This window comes from Pinus tabuliformis, chromosome J (assembly GCF_031772625.1).
Source record: "Pinus tabuliformis cultivar Carrire ecotype Pingquan chromosome J, CPIR1, whole genome shotgun sequence".
In the NCBI taxonomy this organism is placed as follows: Eukaryota; Viridiplantae; Streptophyta; class Pinopsida; order Pinales; family Pinaceae; genus Pinus; species Pinus tabuliformis.
Genome location: NC_142295.1, coordinates 707843453 through 707865381, shown reverse-complemented (window position 1 = coordinate 707865381; position 21929 = coordinate 707843453). Strand labels below are relative to the sequence as shown.

The 21929-nt window shown below is 36.4% G+C and overlaps 2 protein-coding genes across 3 annotated transcripts; one reads left to right on the top strand and one right to left on the bottom strand.

Annotated features, from left to right (window-relative positions):
* The first annotated feature begins 828 nt into the window (after positions 1 to 828).
* LOC149228750 (uncharacterized) lies at positions 829 to 16930 on the top strand. 2 transcript variants are annotated; one of them, XM_089375725.1, is made up of 5 exons: positions 835 to 1058; positions 15973 to 16097; positions 16276 to 16362; positions 16456 to 16548; positions 16721 to 16930. In XM_089375725.1, the coding sequence occupies exons 2-5, from the start codon at positions 16050 to 16052 to the stop codon at positions 16913 to 16915; spliced, it is 423 nt and encodes a 140-aa protein (XP_089231851.1). In that variant the 5' UTR covers positions 835 to 1058; positions 15973 to 16049; the 3' UTR covers positions 16916 to 16930. The 2 variants fall into 2 exon arrangements, with proteins under 2 accessions (XP_089231852.1, XP_089231851.1); XM_089375726.1 differs by lacking the exon at positions 15973 to 16097 and having other exon boundaries at positions 829 to 1058.
* On the bottom strand, positions 7984 to 11017 carry LOC149228751 (F-box/WD-40 repeat-containing protein At5g21040-like). Its single transcript, XM_089378355.1, has 2 exons — positions 10435 to 11017; positions 7984 to 9979 (listed from the first exon to the last, which is right to left on the bottom strand). The coding sequence occupies exon 2, from the start codon at positions 9915 to 9917 to the stop codon at positions 8232 to 8234; it is 1686 nt and encodes a 561-aa protein (XP_089234481.1). The 5' UTR covers positions 9918 to 9979; positions 10435 to 11017; the 3' UTR covers positions 7984 to 8231.
* Positions 16931 to 21929: the final 4999 nt, after the last annotated feature.

The window sequence follows — 21929 nt, the reverse complement described above, 5'->3', positions numbered from 1 at the left end:
TGAAGCCTTGTCACTTTGAAACCTCCGATTGCAATACGTGTTGCAGACTCGACTGCTCCATCATAGCACACCTTAATATAGTATCACAGTTGCCATGTCACGCCTTTCATATCACAAGTTTTAAAGACGTGTGTCTGGTCATGGACATTAAAAGTTGCAATGGTTATGGTGTAAATAATTAAATTGAATGGATATGGTGTAAATAAAGTCGCAAGTTAGAGGCTTCGGAAGTTTGGTCATGGACAATAAAACAAAAACGCCACTCGCGAGATCCCAATATGCAACGTGGTAGTTTTATGGGGTCGACCTCTTTATTAATATTTACATATATATGCCGGCTTTTATTATATTTATGCTTTAAACCTTTAAAATTTATTTGGAAAAGGTTTTAATCGCCATTTTTCTTAAAAGACTTTTTAGGATGTTCTAATATAATCCTTTCGCATTGAGGCTTTAGAATTAAACCTAAAATTTATCGCTCTTTTTAATTAATTTTTTTGATCTTAAAACTAATATTTCCTCTCAATTTTTTTTTTATAATTATATCCTAAATTTTAAAATAATAACCCTTCTCTATTAATTCTTTTATTAATTATATAATAAAATTATTAATTCATACAACACATATTTAACATTTTACTAAAATATTGCTTTTACTTACTTCCATATCCCACTACTTCTATGACGTTGCACAAACCTACTTCCATATCCCACTACTTCTATGACGTTGCACCGGTTTGTGCAAATGCTAGTTCTATATACGATGTAGGGTTTCAGGGTCGGCGACAATGCTCTTTAACTTTTTAAAACATTTATATCTTAAAATGGGTTGTTATATCGGATGTAGGGTTTCAGGTCCGCAGATATATCCTTCTCCGAGGGGTTTCAGGAGGGCCTCTTACGCCGTGCCCCCTTTTCAGGTAGACGCATTTGCAAATATTTGCATTGTGCTATTTTTCTTTCCAGGCGGCGGATTGACTTGATCGGTGCACGGACAAAGGTGCATTTTTGGATAACCTATGCGGCTGGTTCAGATCCTCATATGCAATCGGATAGAGGTGAGTCTAAGCCTTGATTTCTTTTGTCCCTCTCAACCCATATTCTCTTATCACGATGTCTTTTTTGTTTTGTATTTCCGCTTCACATTTTCTAGAAGAGGTGCTGCTTATATTTGCTTTCACAGACTCACAACAGGCATATTTTTTCAATCTGTGTTTTTTTTGGCGCATTTATTGGCTTACATATCGATTGATATTGATATATTTTCCCTCAATTTTTCTAATCTTTTATTTCATCCGAGTATAAAGAGATACATTCTGTAAATGCTTTAAGCTTCGAGAAATATCAGAACGAAAATATACATTCTTTGCTAAGCCTGAAGAAGGCATTGATATTGATTGAAGGGTCCTGTAACTTCTCTAAAATTCAGAATTCTTCTTTTGAGGCACTTGGATCATCTTCAGAATACTGACTGTCATAAGAATCCCCATTCGAGGATGCAGAAATATGTTCGTGTAAGATATGACAATCCTTGATTTCACTTCATAACCTTGAACCCTCAGCCAACTGTAGTCCTTCCTTCCTCAAGGTGTCTGCTTCACCATTTAATTCTTTGTAGACATGTTCAAAGCACTCTGAAATAAAAACGGACAGAACGTTTGATTTCATCTTCTACTACTGCCATTCATCCAATTAATTACTAACAACTGATGAATTTAGTAACACTTGTTTAACAGATTCTTCTCCTACAGGAAAGTAGCACAGTCTGAATTTAAAGGCTTTAATAAATCTGTAATCTGATGTCGTTTGAGCCTATAAACGGACACAGTTAGAAAACATGCACAGAACATGTAGATCACTGTCGAGAACCCTTGTTAATGCTATTCCATTATCATTGAATAAAAAGCTGCATCACTAACATATCTCAGTGAAAAATGTACTGCCCCCTTCCAAGTATTAGAACTTGTGTTTTGTGGCAACCTGATGAAATTGCCTAGGCTGCACCATGTACTGAAAGTGTTGACTGCAAAACAAATGTTAGGCCTTGTGTTAACTAAGTACATGAGGAAACCTATCAATTCCCTGTATACAGATGTTCATCAAACCCGAATTAGAATCAGCAAAGTACAATGGATTTACTACCACAGGGGAGTAGCCATGGGTTTGCAGTACATCATTTGAAATCTCATCAGAATTTCAATTGCATACACTGGAGTAGCCATGGGTTTGCAGTCCATCATTTGAAATCTTCTAAGAATTTCAATTACATACTTTTTCTGTCCAAGGAACACTTCACCTGCACTTTGCTACACCCCTAGAGCCAGCAAGTAGTGCTTCAAGTCATGACAAATTCTCTTGCCAATTTTGCCCTGCACCAGTTTGTGGATTCCTTTTAACTTCCTGTGAGTGTAAGATTGTCTACATATGGGACTAAAACAAGCAGATTAGAATGATCTACCAAATTGTAAAAATTAGAATCTGCATTTGTCTCAGTGAAACCCAAATCTGAAAGTTACTCATCGATCTTGGAGTGCCATGCAAATGGTGCCTGTTTCAACTCATAAAGGGCCTACTTCAACTTGTAAACATGGGTCTCAAGCCTATTCACCTAAAAGCCTCTTGGTTGGTTTATTCATATAACTCCTTAATCAACCTATTAAGAAATGTTGTCTTTACATAAATTTGATATAAAATCCAATGGAAGATTGTTGTGAAAGACATAGTAAATCTGATAGAGGTATATTTAGTAACAAGAGCAAAAGTCTCCTCATAGTCAACTCCTTTTTAATGGGAGAACCGTCTAGCCACAAACTGAGCTTTGCAGTTTTATATGCTGCTATCTGGTGCATGCTTAACCATGTATGATTGTTGTAAGAAAAACTAGAGTCAAATACTGACTTCTCCACTAGTCTAGGCACTATCTCCTACCCATCATTCTTTAGGAGGAGATGTATTCCTCCATCATGGCATTTTGCAGTACTTGCTTCCTTACTGCCGTTACTAGAAGGTTTTGTTTCAATAATGAAAGATATCACTGCAACATAACTAGTGAACTTTTTAGGAGGGTGGCTTATTTGAAGGGAAGTAGTTGGAGCACCAACTTACTCTGTTGCCTCTTTTAATGTCTAGATTAGCCATCTAGGCTTTCTAGCTGAACTTGAAGGTAAAGAGGCACCCCTTGCACTTCCAAAAGCTTGCTGATCTAAGTGTACGTTTCATGATCTTTTTGATTTCTCCAGATCTGTTTTTGGGATACCAAGCTCTTTTGCCTCCATGGTCACTATTGGAGGTTCTTGAGACTTAGAGGACCATGCATTTTCTTCAAACTTGGTATCTCTGCTCACAACTACTTTATGTTGAGATGGAATGTATATTCTATAAGATTTTGAGGTTTCACTCTAACCTACAAAAATGCCCTTCAAACTAGAAGGTTCCAACTTGGTCCTTTTCCCATCTGGAATATGAATGTAGATAGGACAACTGAAAAACTCAAAGATGTGTTACTTGAGGCTTCTGAATTCCTCCAGTCTTATCCTTCAAAATTCTGTGAGGATACCTATTCAAAATATAGACAATGATGAGACATGTTTATACACAGAGACACATGAGCAGAACTAGATCATGAATCAAGGCCCCAAACTACTGAGGTTTGTAGGGAACTATCAACATTTTCTTGATTCTTGATTTCATGCAAAAGGTATCAAACTCCTTTGGTTTTTGTGAATTAAGTCTAGGACTTCCTAGAAGAATCATCAATAAAATATTCATAGTAAATGTTACTTGATAAGGAAGTTGAAGAGATGGGCCCACATACATTTGAGTTGATTAGGTCAGAAACCCCTCTTGACCTATGTTTACTTCCAGGAAAACATCCTTTACATGCTGGCCAAGTGCACAACCTTTGCACACTCCTTTCTTCTCAGCCTTGAAGATTGGCAATGCCCACACCATGTTTTTCAAGATTGGCAACATTCACTAGTGCAAGTGACCTAGTCTCTTTCGTCAAAGCTCACACATGTTTTCACTATCATACCCTAAAGTTCTTATAGGATTCCCTTGCAATTTAGGACGAGGACTTGTTGATCTTCAAAGTTAGCCATATATGTAGGATCTATCATCACTGAAATTGGAAAGAGATTTTTAGTTAAGCTAGGTACATACAAAACATCATTAACTTAGTAAGCTTAAGGATATCACTTGATGGATCCCACTCTTGCAACTGGATATGTGGCATCATCACCAAGTTCTACTAAAGGTACTCTTGTTAGAGGTTGTATGTTTGCAGGCTCCACTGTCCACATACCAGTCCACATCAGACATGATGTCAGATGACAGGCATGAGACCATTGAGAAGTGTATCTCGAGATTGGATGAAAGCTCATCCACTTGAGCTGATGCTTTTGTACTCTTTACAAGTTGCTTTCCCTTCCCCTTCTTTTGATGACATTGGAAGCGAAGTGCCCAAACATTTGACACTTGAAGCACTTGATGTGGCTCAAGTCCTTCCTTCCCTGGTTACAAGAACCTGGCTTCTCTTTCTTCCCTTTTTAACCCTTCTTAGTTCCTCTTTTCTTGTTGCCCTTCTTCGTCTTACTAATGGGGACAACATTCTGCTCCTTCTAGTTGAAGTCATTCCATAGCCTCTTCAAAATGGGAAGTTTTAACTTTTTTTTGGCCTAGATGTCATAGCCAAAAAGTTTCCAAAAAGAACAGGACATATTTAATGCAATGAGTACTAGCTTTTCACCCTTCACCTCCTCTCAATTGCTGCAAGCTGATCATGGAGATCAATAATATTCATTAAGTAGGAAACTACAATATCCTTTTACTCATTTGCAGGGATTAAGCTTATTTCTTAGGAATGTCTTCTGTTTGTTGTTCTCACTCTAATAGAGTGACTAGAGCATCAAACATGTACTTTATTGTGGTATTTTTGGTGATGTGAGGGATCTAATGATCCTTCATAGATTCAAGTATGACTTACTTGACCTTGGCCATATTCTTTTTATGATTTACTAATTACACATGTTTGGGAGGCTCTACAACCAGTTTCTCAATGAAGTTAGACAAATCCTACTCCAACAATATCTTTGTGCCTAGAGGCGCTCACCAACCTGGTATGGAAGAGATGTTGTAATGTCGTGTCTTGATATGTAAACATTTTGACTCAGTCAAATTGCATAAAATGGAAATGAAATAAAATTAAAAAAAATAAAATAAAAAATAAAATTAATAATTAAAATAAACTTGAGGTAAAATAGTCAATTTATTGTTTGTGGTTTTGACAACCCATGGTTTTGCTAATGGTATTCTTATGTAAGAATAATTTCTCACTCTAGATCCATCTTAACTCCAGATCTATCGAGTGTCGAGAGGGATCAAATCTATTGAGGTGCAAACCTCTTTTAGAGTGAAAAGAAATTTGATCCCGCCAAATTCTTGGAAGATCTGTAGTTAAGATGGATGCAGGCTGGTTACCTGAGACTTCCCTGGGATGAAGTTAAGAGGGACCTTCCAATCTGTCCATGTATTTGAGATTGACTGTAGCCATACTACTGCATTGGAATATCGCCTAAACGAAAGTTAAGACAGATCAACAGCCTAACAAAGAACCCGACAACTTGAAACTTCACTGTGCTTTTCTCAAGCATGGATCACAGCATCTGATCCCTGGAGCCTCCTGACAGCTCCCTTTCATAGGTAGCAGTCCTACTATCTATTCAAGGATTTTTAGAATGTTTCAACAAACCTTTCTCTGATACCATTATGAATTTTTGTCTAACTCATTGTAAACAGATTCTTCTTCTAGTGGAAACTAACACTGTCTAAATTTAAAGGCTAATCAAAACTGCAATCTGAATCTCACTAAAATCTACAAACACAGTTGGAATACATACATTGGAACACACAGATCAATGTCAAAAACAGCTGTTACTACTATTCCAATACTGCTGAATAAAAATCTGCTAGAAAGGATTTTGTGTAAGAACTGAAACTAACCCTATTACAGATCCATACTCTCACTCTTTCTTATAAGTGACACCTAGGGTTTATAAAAATAGATATATTACTTAGATCTGGATCTGTGCTCTATCTAACTGATAAAAAATGAATTCAGAAAGACTGAAAAATAAAACAGAACTGACTCATCTAGCTTTAGCACTTTATCTTTAACCTGAAGTATAATGATAAAATTATCTTATTCTTTTTATGGCTGGTCCATACATGCGTGTGTGTGCCCTTATTGCTGGAATAGTAAAATTTGTGATGTGCTCCTACTGTCTATTTATTGCTGCATTCTCACCAACAGATCATTACGCTGTTTGGAATTTAATGCTGCATGGATTTGTGTAATGCTGCTGTAATATAAGGTGCCCAGATCTGCTATGTGTGCTCCAACCTAGTAGAATATGATCTGGGGTACACTATCTAACAACAATGAGCCAACAAACACTGGTATTTTTTTAAATGCCACTGTGGGCTGCTAGCTTTTAGAGTATTGTTAGGGAAATAAGCTCGGTGTAGTTATTTGATCCTCACCTAAATCTGTGTTAAATCTGATACAATGAGAGTTATTGAGATAGAGAACACGTATGGCTTCCCTTTTTTTGGGGGTACCTTGACTAGCTCCATCAAAGTAATCCCCATGTTCAGATTTATCCATAGGAGCACGAATCAACTTTTTCTGTGTTGGGGTTGATGAAAAAGCTTTGAAGTTTGAGAAGATTGACTGACCTTGGAAGGCACATTGAAAGAGTTATATACCTGTCTTCAAAGATTTCAACATTTCTATCTTTCTAGATTCCCCATGATACTATTAGAGGAAGGCCTTTGAGGATTGAGTTTTGCTACCACTTTTTAGAGCACTCTTCAGCATAACCTCCTTGTCCACAGTCCTTTATCCTTGTCAAACCATCCAGATTTCCTTTATTAAGGACAGAATATCAGTAAGTGGTCTATGTTATTTTCAACTCTTTTACACATGATACATTTGCTTGGACTTGATCCATTTCTTCTCTTAAGAACTTCCTATGTGGGTGCTCTATTTAAGATTGCCAATTGCATGTAAATAATGAACTTTTGAAAGGTTCTTATCTAGATGCGCTTCCACCATGAGAGTGTGCATTCTGGTCTGTCCAGGGTACACGATTCTTATCCTAACTTTGGAGTGTAAATCCCCAAGGCTGGATTTTAGACCAGACATGTTCATCATCAGAGTCTTTTATATAGGCATGGCACACTTTTGATTTGTTTATAAATCCTTTTGATTGAATATTTTCTTGGCCTTTGAGTCGTCTCTCTGTTCAGCGCTATTCCAATCCTGCTGGCAAATGGAGGAATTTCCTGGTCCAGCTGCCTGGTCTAGATTGAAGAGAGTTTATCACTGCTTCTGGCAGCTTGTACTCAGCTCCACTGCTTATCCATGGGTCTATACTGATCTTCGCCTTAGCCTCATTGCAAACCTTCCATGCCAGCGATCGGCCTATTAAAGGGAATGTTATAGTCAGTACTTTCAATAATATGGATGCATTGTTGATTGACTTGTTTGGGTTTCCAATCCAGTCTTCTGCTGAATTGGGCTCAATATATCTCTGAATGTGAATCTGATTCCAGAGGTCCTCTTTTGATATTAGTCTCCACATACACTTGGCTTTTAGGGATTTCCCGAAGGAATGATATTCGATATGTAATGCATGTGGGATTTTTTGTATACCTTTGTTTTCTTAGAAAAATATAGTCTTATATTATAAAAAACAGATCAAGTACTGTAATTGCTTTCTCTTTGCATCCATGCTAGAAGAGCCAACATATCAGATTGGGCATCATATTTCGAATGTCTCATGTCATTCTAAGGACAAAATCCACAACAGTGATAAGATTCAATGTTTGCTTTTATTTTTATTGTGCTCTTTCCAGCTTTGTGGCTGGAATGTGTTGTAGCCTCCATGATTATTGAGTAACACTTCCTCAATTAGAAGGAACTGATAGATAAAATCTTGTGGTCTCCTCACTCCAAACCACACATACTTTATGATAAGAGCTTTCGGATAATCTGCCAGAGATTAAATGCAATATTCTAACCTGAATGTAACATTTAACTGGACATTGTGAAAATTAGAAGCCTATTCTTTCAGCAAACTAAGGGCAAAGAACCCCGAATAGCTTTCATAATTAATCTAAGCCTAAGCTAATAAAGGGTAAATTGCCCCCAAGTAGCTTTTAAACTGAATCTAAGCCTGGACTTTGCCAGTCTCATTGCGCCTTTTCCAAACCCTGTTTCCCCCGCCATGTCTCTCACAGCTTTTAGCTGCAATGGAGCAAGGATCCACCTGCTTAGCTTTGCTATCATTTTCTGCATTTGCCTTTTTCCTCCTTGACCTATTCTCCAAACGCACATTCCTTGAGGCCTGCACTCTGCGTTCAATCTCCAAAGCCTGGGTGAAGTCCCACATCCGCAGAACTCCCTCCTCACCTCCACATACAATTCTCTCAGCACCAATGTCTACAGAATACAAGTTTTGATAGAAACCATGCAGCAACCGTTGAGGTGGCTCCACATTTTGCAATGTTACAATTGCAGTGTTCTTCCACTGACGACTATTAGCAGCTTTTTCAGACTTGAAATTACTGCTTGACTTTAGCAGCTTCCTGACATCCATCATGGCAAGCTTGCCATCCCCAGATGCAGAGACAAGCCATGGATCCTCAAATGCAAGTGAATAAACTGGGCAGGAATGAGGAACCCATGAAGCAACTGGTTTATCATTAACTATAACATCATCATCAGAATGACTAGTGTGATGACGGGGAGATCGGTCCTCAAACATATGAATAGCTCCATCCTCACCTCCAGTAAACAGCAAATGGCCAGATCGACTGCATACCAAAGAGTATGCATTGCCAACATGGACATTTAGCCTCACCCTCATCTGGTGTCCTGTTTCAATATCCCATGTGTAAATGTCACTGCCTGCAGCGCTCATAAGTTGAGGGCCTCTCACAACCAGTGACCACACCCAATCTCCATGCTTGAAAATCTTCAGACACTTCAAAGAAGCTCGATCCCAGACACGAATGCTCATATCCCAAGAGCCACTATAAATTCTGGCAGAGTCAAGACCCAGGCATGTAATGGGTCCAACATGTCCACGAAGGCAAAATTCAGTGTTCTGACCTGTAATTCCCGAAATGTCAAACAAATGAGGGAGCTCAGGAATTGCTCGCCAACCTCTCACAAAAGCCTCAGTTCCACCCACAACCAACATCTCCATATCTGCTGCTATGGCTCGTATAGTGCTACGAAGTGGCCGTGACTGTTCAATCAGAAAACCTTCCTCCATGTTCCACATTCTGATCATTGTATCATATCCTGCAGTAAAAATGAGATTTGCAAATGCCAGAAGACAAACAGACCGTATGGGTTCAGTATGGCCATGGAAAACATCTATTTTAAATCGGCCTAGAAAAGCCTTGCTACGAGCTTCTCTCTCAAGGTAGAGCTCTCTCCATGATTTTTCTGGTGGTATGGCAGATGTTTCAGAAGGTTTTCGATGTGCAGGAAGCCCCCATCTCTCACAATAGAATTCCTTCCATCCATGGCTATCTGAGGAAATCCTCCGGAAAAGAACACATACACAGGAAACAATGCTGAGTTCTCTTGCATTGAGATGATTGAGGATCTCCGATATTAGTACAGGAGGAAGTTCAAGAAATGAGCAATGGCCATTGTGATCAATATCTGTTAATGCATAAGTTGATCTCTCTGCTTTGCTGCTAGTCTTAGTTTGAATCTCTACTTCATTTACTCGTAAGGAATGAGGACTGGGAAGCTCCGGGCAGGACACCATCTCTTCATTCCAAGCATCATTAGCTGAACCAGAAGATACCTGCCATCCCTTCTGGCATTCAAATGCCATGGAAATACACAGGGAACCACCCAACCCTTCTTAAGATTGGCCAAAGCCTATATGGAACAAACCTGCAAAAAGAACACAAGTCTTAGTGCCAATCAGTGGGAACACGTTTGTTGAGATATGCAAGACAATAACAAAATTGACTTGGGAAATGTTTTGAAATGATTGAAGCATTTACATGGAGACTAAAATCAAAACAAAAGAATCCCCTGTGCACAACATATTATGACCGGATTGGCATCTTCCAAATTTTCCAGGAGCAACACCAGCGAATTCAACAGAAAATAATAAAAAATGTTTAACATAAAGTTTATTTACTCCACACGGTCTCAAAACAAAAGTCCATACCGTCAAAATAACTCCCACTGAATCAATGCCTCCACGGAATTACAACCAACTTTCCAGTTCAGATTTAAGTTGAAGGACAGGGAAAGGTGAACTTGGGGCAATTCATGCACTGACATGCACAAAAAATGAGAAGCTGCAATTTTGCAAGGCACATAAAAATTTAGAAAAGTACCATTGGAGTAGGCAGATGTGTCAAAGCAATCAAGATCATGAATGTTCTCTATTCCCAGTACAAAGTTGATCTGAGCACAACCAGCATCACACAGGTCAAGAACCACCCAACCTCTGTACCAGGATCCTCCATCTTGACAAACTCGCACTTCCAGTGTCTATGTCCACTTGCCCGAGACCATCCACAGGGTTCAAGCGGCAGCGCCCCTGCCAGCCTCCCACAAAACTTCTATAAAATTTGGTCACTGAATTCCTACTATGTGCGCCAAGTTCCTAACTGGGCACAGATACACACTTTAGCAACATGTATGCACCCATTTCAACAGATTGTACATCCACTTTTTTGCAACCTGCAAATGCCAGGAATGCTAATAATCAGCAGTATTGTTGCCCTTGCATGCCAGTAGAAGCTCATGGTGCAGCAGGAGATAAACAGCAAATGACAGGTACAAAACTAAATGGATAGTCTATAACTGATATATAATTCTAAGCATAGAATGTACGATAGGCATGTAGCTAAGCCTCTTCTCTTTCCTGTTCTTCCATTGCTTAAGTTGCCCTCTAATTTGCAACTTAACATGAGATCAAAAGTATTTTTTCTCCAAGCCCTTTTTGTTCACCAAAAGCCTTCTCAGATGTCCTTTTCCTAACGAACTTGGATCACCAATGCTTGTTCTCACATGCTTCCTCTCTTTATGGTGTCCTTGGGGAGCCCCCAGTCCACATTGCTTCTCCTCCCTCTTCTTGGCATATGTTTTCCCATGGTGACATCAGGAGTCATCAAATTCATTGGCAGCACCAAGGCCGCTGATGAGATTTCAGTCTGAGTTCCTCAAACATGGTATTCACTCTCTCAAATTTCACATTGTTGATATGTTTAATCATGTTGTTTCTATCTTGGTTCCGCCATATCAGGGATTACTTCAAACCACAACAATTACAAAACTGTCATGGTTGAACACACTTTCGCCAGGATCAATGGCATGGTACTTCATATGTGGTTATACATTGAACTATAGAGGAGGCCCCTGAAGGACAGCAGAGGCAAATTGACGTAGATAAGAGGCACCTCAAGGCCAAAGGACAGGGCAAGATTTAGTGAAACATACTAGCCTGTTGACTGCATCATCACTCTACAGGCAATTATTTAAGGAGACTTGGGTCTTGACATTGCTGTTTGAAATTCTTATGTTTCTTTGTGAACTTTTGAGAGAACCCTATTCCAAAGGCTTTGTGACATTAGTATTTAAGAGACCCTTCTAGTCACCATCATGAGACTATATGAGTTGATACTTGGTCAATTTCACTCTTCACAACTTCTCGGACTTCATTAGGAGCACCATTGGGTTCAAGCATTCCTGTCACCTCTCATAAACTCTCTTTGGGATCTGCATTGATGAGTTGTAGTCCTCTCTTAGGAAGCACATGCAAAAAGGCAATGGTTACCTTTTACACCACATCTAGATCTCCTTGCTTTTATTTGTCAACAACATGATCCTCCTAGCTTCCTAGAAAGTTAGGGACACGTTTCCCCACGCCCCCTTTTAGGGAGACACAGGGAGACGCAGGGGAAACGTTTCCCTACTGTGGGGATGTGTTTCCCCAAAAGGGGTGCTTCTGGGCAGCTCCCCTAAAAAAGGGCTAGGTGCTCCCCCTTAATTTTGCTTGAAACAATAATTTATGAGTGGGAAAGCTCAACATTCAACCCTAGGGCCCTATTAATTGACTTAGGATGTTTGAGAGTGGTTCTGACCTCATTTTATTTCATATGGAGAAAGTAAATTTCAGATTCCACTCAAAATGCATCAGACATAACAATTTTTAGGATTTCAGGAATGAGCGAATTGCGATGTTTCCATTGGGCTCTATTATATATAAGGGTTTGGAACTACCATTTAATCAAGAGCACCAAGCCCAAAAGCACCCCTTTTGAGGGGGGCCATGTTCTGCTTTGGGCAATTAAGAGCTATCTTCCTCAGCTCAACCTTCAGTGGAGCTGCTGATTGATTGCCTCCTTGCTGTCACTTGTTGCTGAATGAAGGACCACTTCACCCGGTCATAAGTTTTCTCAAAGTCTATTTTGACAAACAAGCCATTGAGGCTAGTATGATGGGCACATTCTATGCCTTTAAAGACTGCATTGAAATTGTCAAGGATATATTGCCCACAAATAGACCTTGTTTGTTCTAGGCGAATGCTCTTTGGAAGAATATGCTTGATGCACAAGGCAGATGCCTTGGCCAAGATTTTTTAAAAGGTGTTTAAAAGAGTTATGGGTCTCCAGGTGGTGTTTAGCACTAGGTCTTTTGCCATAGGAATGAGTTTGATAATGCCCTGGTTGATTCCAGCTCGCAGGGATTGGCTTCTGAGAGGCTCTTTACAAACTTTTGCACAACTAAACTTAACTTCATAGTTTACAAAAAATGCTTTGTGCACCATCATCAATATTTTGGTTGCAAAAAATTGGTAATATAATCACAGAAAGTGATAAATATTTTTGTTTCTTACTGTAACAGCAATACAAACTAAGCCCCTAGGGTTAGCTCAATTGGTCGAGTCTTGTCAATAAAGCAGCTTTGTTATTGAGAGGGCATGGGTTCGATGCTGTCAACACTCTCGAGGCTAGGCTCCGTGGTTGCGCAGGCAGTAAGTGGTCACTTCAGATGGATCTGCCTGGTACAAATATTTTGGGGATGTAGCGGTCACCGATCTCCGGGGTTCATGAACCACATAGAAAAAAAAACAACAATGCAAACTAGTTTTTTTTATGTAAAAGTAAAAGAATCTACAAAATAATGAAATTGTTGCATTGGCTGAGTCGACTCAAAGTTTTGTATTTTACTTGGTTCATTTTGGATAGATGGTTCAGTCCTCTTTGTTATGTCCTGTAGATTTATGCAAATGTAGAAGACTTCTATTTGGATTGCCCAACAATTTTGCTTATCTAGTTGTAGACAAGTACCATAAAATGCATATATCCTTTGGCTACATAGCAGTGCTTCATACTCTTCCCAGTCTCCTGAGTCTGGCTGAGTCTTGCCAAGTCAGCTCTGGACCGAGTATTCCCCAGCGACTCCCCTGGCAGGCTCCCCTTTGGCTTAGCGGAGTCTTGCCAGACTTGCTAGATTCGGGAGTCTGACCCAGGCTTAGCTGACCCAATGACAGTGACCAAAAATACCCCACACTTGTGATTTTTAGGAGGGAAATGAAGTGTTTGAGAGGGCAGGAAGTCTTTATAAAGACATTTCTCCCCTTATTCTTTATCATTCCATATATTTTTAAGAGCCATTTCTTCCTTAGAAGAGTGTTGTGTGCTGTCACTGTGAGCGGGTTGAGTTCATCATCATTTATGAGGGAAATTGAAGGAGGCTTTAGCATCATCAATGATCACTAGCTGCTGAGTAAAGTCGTCTCACCCTCTCAGCATTCAAAGTTCAGGTAAGTGGGCAATTACACATTCAGGTTTTACTGTTTAGTTTATCAACTTGCATTTTTTTTAAAGTTTATACTAGTAGGCCTGTAGGATGGGATGTCATCCTACAGGCTTGATGAAGAGACTCAGGGTCTCTTTAGTGTTTCATTATCTCTAATGGAAACACCAAATACGTTTGCACCACAATTATTGCTTCAGTCTAGAGATTTTGGCTAACTCCTTGAGGGCTTATTCTTGGCATCTTTGTAGTCATGAATGAGGCTTGAGATTGGACTTGGAGACATTGTCTACCTTGATTATCTAATTATGTTATGAAACTATGAGTTATGTAGCTGAATGGAGTACTATTTGTGAATTTGATCGTGGAATTTCAGTTCACTATTTTGCATACAAATATCGAGTGTCAAATGTTGTGTCATCGTATTTTATGAGATAATCTTTTGAAATTCTGCATAGATTGTGGTTTTATAACTTATATGGATTGGTTTGTGCTCAAAATTTACCATGTTTTGAGTTTTTTTCTCTTTGCTGGGTCTGTGCTGAGTCGTTGAGTCTTGCCAAGTCCCAGCCCAACCAAGTCTGGCAACTTTGCTACATAGTGATAAGCATTAGATGCTAAACTTGATGATTAGGATTAACCCGATAATATTAGATTGAGCAGCAGATTGTTTTGATGGATTAGAATAGTTTTTAAATTCTGCCCCTTCCCATGTTCTGCTTAATTTTTTTTCTAGTAACTGTTGTAATATAGAAATTAAAAAAAATTATAAAACAACCATAAAAAAAATTAAAATTAAAAAGAACAACACATAACAAATATCAAAACCTAAACTAATTTGCAATCTCTAACTCACTCATTCGAGTTACCAAGCTTATGTCTACTCAGCTTGCTGCGCAGCACTATTTGACTTACCAGTTAACTGTTGCACCTCCTCCTCCATGGCACTCCTAAAATGCTCATTGGCCATTTTTAATCGTCAGTTTTAACTTTCGAGTCTTGACTTTAGATATGGATGACCTTAGACTGATTCTTTGACTTTCACTCTTTACTTTTTTTTGAGTTTGAGTTATATCAATTTACTATTCCAATCTTCAGGCTTAAGTATCTACTATAGTCTATTTTGGTTAGTACTAATTAGATTCTAGAATCACGAATTTAAATTTTAAATCAATTTAGAATCTAGAATGATGAATGATGAATTTAATTTTTAAATCAATTTAGATTCTAGAATGTTGAATAATGAATGATGAATATGGATCAATCTAGTTCATTATTGAATCTCGTGGTGTATGAATGAATGATGTATGTATTAGTATGAATGATGAGTATGGATAACTGTATTTCATTATTTAATTCAATCATGTACGGATCAATGTATTTATGCTTTCATTATTGAATATATATATATATATATATATATATATATATATATATATATATATATATATATATATATATATATATATATATATATATATATATAGATATATATATAGATATATATATACATATATATATATATATATACATATATATATATATATATATACATATATATATATATATATACATATATATATATATATATATACATATATATATATATATATACATATATATATATATATATAATTTGAGGGTACTCTCACACGCCCCCCCTGTGCATCACCCCAGAGATGCATCTCCCTATCCCAGAGTCTTGGTGGAACATTAGTTTTAACTTGCCAACATAGAAGGGTTGAAAATATAGTATGACTTCATATTGAAATATGACCATGCCCTTCAAATTTGATGCCAGGTTGAAGAAGTATTTTAGGAAAAGTATTTGGAAGTGTGTTCTAGTGTTTGCCTTTTAGAAAATGTTAATTTTTTTTCAAGCTTTTTTTTTCAGTTCTTATAACTGATTTGTTTGTTTTACTTTAGTGGTTTATTTATAATAGTTAAAAAGGCTTACGAGATTTAATGGAAACCTTTTATACCCACACCAGATATGCCAAAAAGACCTTAGACATGTGAATGCCAATTTTGATGCACCGTTCATATTGTGCAGTTGTGATGTTTTTTGTTAACGATTGTGCTGAATAGCTTTGTGTCGAATGATGCAGGTACCTTCAAGACAATTTATACCACATACGGGAATCACATGAGATGGATCTAGATTTGAAGATAGAATTCTTCAAACATGTTAACTAATGCATTCAACTGTCCAATGTTCTTAGGTAGCGGTCTTGTAAGATTTCTTCTGACAGTATCTGGTAACAAGAGTATTATTGTAATCATTAAAATGTTATAAATAAGATATATGAAATAAAAATTCAGGTATTGAATTTTTCATTAAACATTATTTAGAATGTATTAATACTTATAAGTATTTGTGTGAAAATAAATTGAATTGGTTTATGTTTAAGGACAAGGCATCCAAGGCGAGGTTAACCAAGACAAAAGTCACTCATCGTAGTGGCCAGAAAGGTTTAAAAGCATTGATAACAACCTTTGTAAGTATATTAAACATGTGATATTTTTTTAATAAATTTTGTACTAGAAGAAAGTCATTGTTATCTAATTTCTCCCTATTTACTGATTGATAGGAACTAAAATATGGAAGACCTCCAAATCATTTGGAAAAGGAGGTGCTGCAGCAAAAGAGATGGGTTGAATTTGTTGTTTGGATGGACTCTATGGTATGTAATCTTAGTTGGATGTCCAATATACTTTTAAACCATATTTTCATTTTATTTCTTAGTACTATTAGATATTATATCTTACCTCATTTTATGGTTAACATTGTATAACAAAAACATGTGTTGTGTTATGTAATTAATACTAACATGTAATATTGATTTTTTTTGTCAGAATGCTATAGGTAATGATTGCCAAGACGATGATCCAAATTATGTTCAACATATATCAGGAGATGATGAGGATGAGGATGAGGATGATGGTGGTGAAGGAGGAGATGATGATGATAGTTGCGGTGTTGGTGATGATGTGGATCAGAGTAATGAGGATGGTCAAGATGATCATGAGGATGATCTTGGTGGTAGCTAGGCATGCACATGCATTGTTTTTTATGAAGAAATTATTGTGTAGAATGACATTGTTATGTTTAGATGGGTGTTGTGAATTTACCCTATATCAATGAGACATTTTGTTTTTGTAATCATACGATGAGTTTGATTTATGTAAGTTGTTAATTTATTGTAGAATAACGATATTCATGAAATATTTTGATTTGTTAATCATATTTGAATTTTACTTGTTTTGATTAAAAATAATACTGATTTTATTAGTATTATGTTGCTATTTTATACATGTTTTGAAAATTGTTAATGACACATTGTTATTTTTTTGGATGGATGTTGTCAATTTCTCTTAAATTTCTTTACAAATGATTTTGAATTGTGATATCTGCTTTAATGATATTTAGAAACTATCATATATTTCACTATGAATCTATAAAGGGGGTCATATATGTAAAGAAAAATATACTCTATATAAGAAGTCAAATGCGGATGTAACCATGGATGCAAAATTGAAAGTAAAATTGGATGTTAAACTAGAAATTAATACAAAATGCAAACAATTGACATACAAAGTGTTTTAAATTAGAAGTGAAAAATTGTGCAATAGTTGACACAAAGAAGGGAACAAAACATGGCATACAAAAGGATATCAAATTGGGCAAAAACAAGGACACATAAATGGGCACCAAATTAGATGCAAAAAAAGACAACAACTAGATGTAAAATAAGATGCAAAGTTGAGCATTAAAAAGAAGCAAAAAACGTTACAAATTAATATGCCAAATGATGATGCAAATAATGGTGTAAATTTGGGATGCAAACTTGGGTGCAAAAAAGGAAAAAAAAAAGATGTAAGAAAAGACATAAAACAAGATGCAAAATGGGGCTGAAAAAAGGTGAAACCAAGGATGCCATATTGGATGTAAAAAATGATTCCTAATCACATGCAAATTTAGGCTCGAACTCAGACACAAAATTATATGCAAATGTGGACACAAAATGAGGCAAAAAAAGATGCAAATTTGGATGGTGAAAACGATGTAAAACTAGACACCAAAAAAATGCAAAATTGGATGAAAAAGTCGGTGTAAATAATGGTGCAACATTGGACACAAGTAGACACAAAAAAATGGTGCAAAAAGGGGCATAAAATAGCTTAAAATTGGATGCAAAACTTGGTGCAAAAACAAATACAAAAGTAGACGTAAAAAATGGCTCTAAATTGAATGTACCATTAGACACAAAATAAGATGCAAAGGTGGACACAACACATGACTCAACATAAGATGCAAATATAAATGCAAATTTGGATGCTCAAAATGATGTAACATTAGAGGCAAGAGATGGTGTTAAAAATGATGCAAAATTGGATGAAACAAATGACGCAAAATATGGTGCAAAATGAGATGGCAAAAATGGAGACAAATCAAACGTAAATGTGGATGTAAAAAATGGTCCAAAAAAAGATGCAAAAATGGGCACAAAAATGGATGCAAAATTTGGTGCTAAATCAAATTCAACACATGGTGCAAAGATAGGCACCAAAGCTGGTGCAAAAATAGAAGCAAAAACTAGTGTAAGACTAGATACAAAACCTGGCGTAAGACTAGATGCAAAAACTGACACAAAATGGATGCATAAAAAGACGTTAAATTGGATTCAAAATACAGTGTAAACTTGATGCAAATGATGGTGCAAAAATGGAAGCAAAGAATGACACAAAATAGGAAGCAAAAGAGAATGAAAAATAGATGCAAAAAATGACACAAAACTAGAAGCAAAACCTGTCATAAAATAAGATGCAAATCTTGGTTCAAAATTTGACGCAAAAAATGATGCATAGTTTGGTGTAAAAAATGATGCAAAATCTAGCGTGAAAAAGGATGCAAAATCAGGTGCAAAAAAGGACGCTTTAAAAATTGTACAATAGAGCCAGATTTAGCGCCAGGTTGCTCATCACAATTACAAAAAAAATGCACTAAAATCTGGCGCAAATCGCTGGTTTTGTTGTAGTGTGCTTAAAGGAAACAATAGGTAACTTGAGGCACTACTTTCGACACGGTATAAACTCTTCTGGTTTTCTTTCATGAACTTGTTTAATAGTACCGATTCTTTTCTTATTTTTATGTAAATGTCATTAACAGATAAATTGATCACCTCTCTATTTTGATAACCTTACAATCCATTTAAGAAGAAGTACTAGTTTTTTGCAGGCTCCAGGAGGAAGAACAGATGACCATAAGCAAATAGTGTCTCTCAAAGACCACATTTATTTCACAAGAAAATGATTAGAGCAGCAATAGAGATGAAACATCAATGCATGAGCACATGCTAATGCATATCAAATCCAGCAGTTGCAAGCCTTTCAAATTCTAGTGTTTTCATTGCATCCATACTGATTCAGTCAATAAAACCTTCATCTCATTTCCTTTGCAGTCACATTGCATTTCACTTAATCAGTCAATAAAAATTCTCATCTCATTTTCCTTCACAGCTCATTTTTATTCATAGAAACTATATTTTCTTGCCTTGCTTTCACTAACTCATAACCCATTTTCATAAAGACATTCAGCTCGCTTACATGCTGATATGTCCTTTTACTTTCCATTCACTTTTCATTTTCCTTTCCATTAAATAAACCTTGATCCAATACAAAATTTTCCATCCATAGTCCTTCAAAATCATTTTTTCATGCTCATGTTAGATGATGGAGGATTCCTTAAGGCCTTCCTTCTAACAAGCCTTGGCCTATCAACATCAACACATTATCTAGGTCCAAGGCTAGAGTCCTCATTAGTACCCTGAGGCTTGTATGCCTTAATGACAGGCTTTCTCTCCAACAATCATGGGAATACATCAATGCCCCTTTCTCATTGGATCTTGCAAGTGGCTCGACATCGGCTCATTTATTCGCCCTTCACAAGATGTGCTTAGGTACCTTGGCACTCATTGACATTAATGACGAGTTTGCCTTGCATTAGTTAATGACATTCATCAATGATCAGTAATCCAATGACCTCTCTTCATGCTCGACATTGACACATTTATTCGCATGACTAGTGTTGTACCATTGATTTTATAGAAATTGAAGACTATATCATTTCAGCATTTTGCAGCAGATACAATAGAATTAGCATAAAAAATAAAGAATCCACTTCACAACCTCATACACCATTTATGTAACCAAGAATCAGACGAATTCTACATTTCATTCCATGATCTAGAAGCATCCACACTCTTCAATTTCCATAACTCATACACATTGAAGGTAAGTGAAGGTATGTGGTTTTCTAATTTTTAGTCATACAATTCCTTAAAATACTAAAATTGCAACTTTTGGAAATTCCTCACTTCCTCTTTCACATTTTCATATCTTTAGTTGGGGGGAAGGGACATCATTTCATATTCATATATCATACACCATCACATTTTCATTTCATACTAGCATACTTGTCCTAATTAATTATGATTGCATTATGGTTCAAAAAGTTATATGATTTGCAACTAATGCCTAAAATATGAGCACACTATATGGTTGATTTTAAAGATGCATTCTTAAATATGTTCAATGAATCTTGCTGCAACAAAAAGAAACAAGGTATTGAAACACAAGAATCAATACCAGTTAGAATTTGGTTGAAACACAAGAACCAACCAAACATGTTGCAATTCAATGTCTGACAAGGAATACTTTGCAAAAATAAATAAAATTGTCAAATGCAACGTTTAAGGACATATGATATAATCCAAGCTCATTCAAAAGTAAAGACGTTGTGAGCATATCAAAGGAATTAATGCAATATTTGCATGAGGACATGCAATTACTCTAGTTGGGGGGTATGTTGCACTTCCAAAATGTCTTTAAAATGACATTCAATTTCACCTTTATCGCCACCATTTCACTCACATGTCACAACTCCATAACCATATAATCTTTCATTAGCCACCATTTTTATAAATATATGGGTTAGGATCCTTATTTATCAAATTTATTTAATTTATGTGTTTAAAGTGAATTTATGATTAAAAACTAGGAAATTAACATGGTTTCATGTATCTATATATGTGGCTAGAGTTTCATGACATGTGTGGGTTATTTGGAAGCTTCCAAAGCACACTTATGTGCCCTCCAAATCTCAAATTCGAATTCCCTTCAAAGGGGATTTGGATAAAGGTCAAAGAAGGATATGTGTCCTATTTGGATTTTAACTCTATGAGGTGTCTCATCATTTCTTATTTGGATTAGAACTCTATGAGACACCTAGGGAATATGTGTCTCATTATGAACTATTTGGCTGTAACTATATGAGATTTTAGTGGATCCTCATTAAATAGGGTAGCTTCTTATATTTTTGTATAAATAGGAGAGCCTTTTCCTTTGAAGGCATGTGTAAAGTTGGAGAAATGCTCATGTTTTTAATAGAGAATTTGGAGCTTTTACTTGGAGATTTGAAGATTTAGTTTTGCTTGCATATGGAGCTTCTTCACTTGCCATTCTCATACACCATTTGAATGGTCATATAATGATTGTGAGATTTAATTGCTTTTATAGATTAAAGTTCATTTTCTTTCTTAGTATTAGTTTTAGAATGACTGTGTAATCTTTTCTTTTCTAAAAACATTTCAATAAGGAAGATTTATATATTTTCTAATTGGATTAAGTTTGAGGCAAGGGCTCATAGTTATTTAGTTTCCTTTCATGTTCATTTATTTACTTTCTTATATCAAAACATAAATTCATTGTATAATTGAATAAAGGATCAGGCCAAGAAGGTGACTTCAAATTGGGTGATTGAATGTTCAACCTATGCAATCATTGAGCTTTACTTTTTAGTTCGTTTATATTTGCTTGTAAGATCCTCATTAATTGCATTAACTGATATTCCTAAAGATCATTCTAAGAAATTGATTTAATCATATTTCAAAATCGAATGGTTGAATATTTGATACATGCAATTACTGAGTTATTTTCTGCACACTTTACTTGCTTTTCTAGGACATTAGAAGTTAAAGTATAAATAGTTGCTTACACATCATCT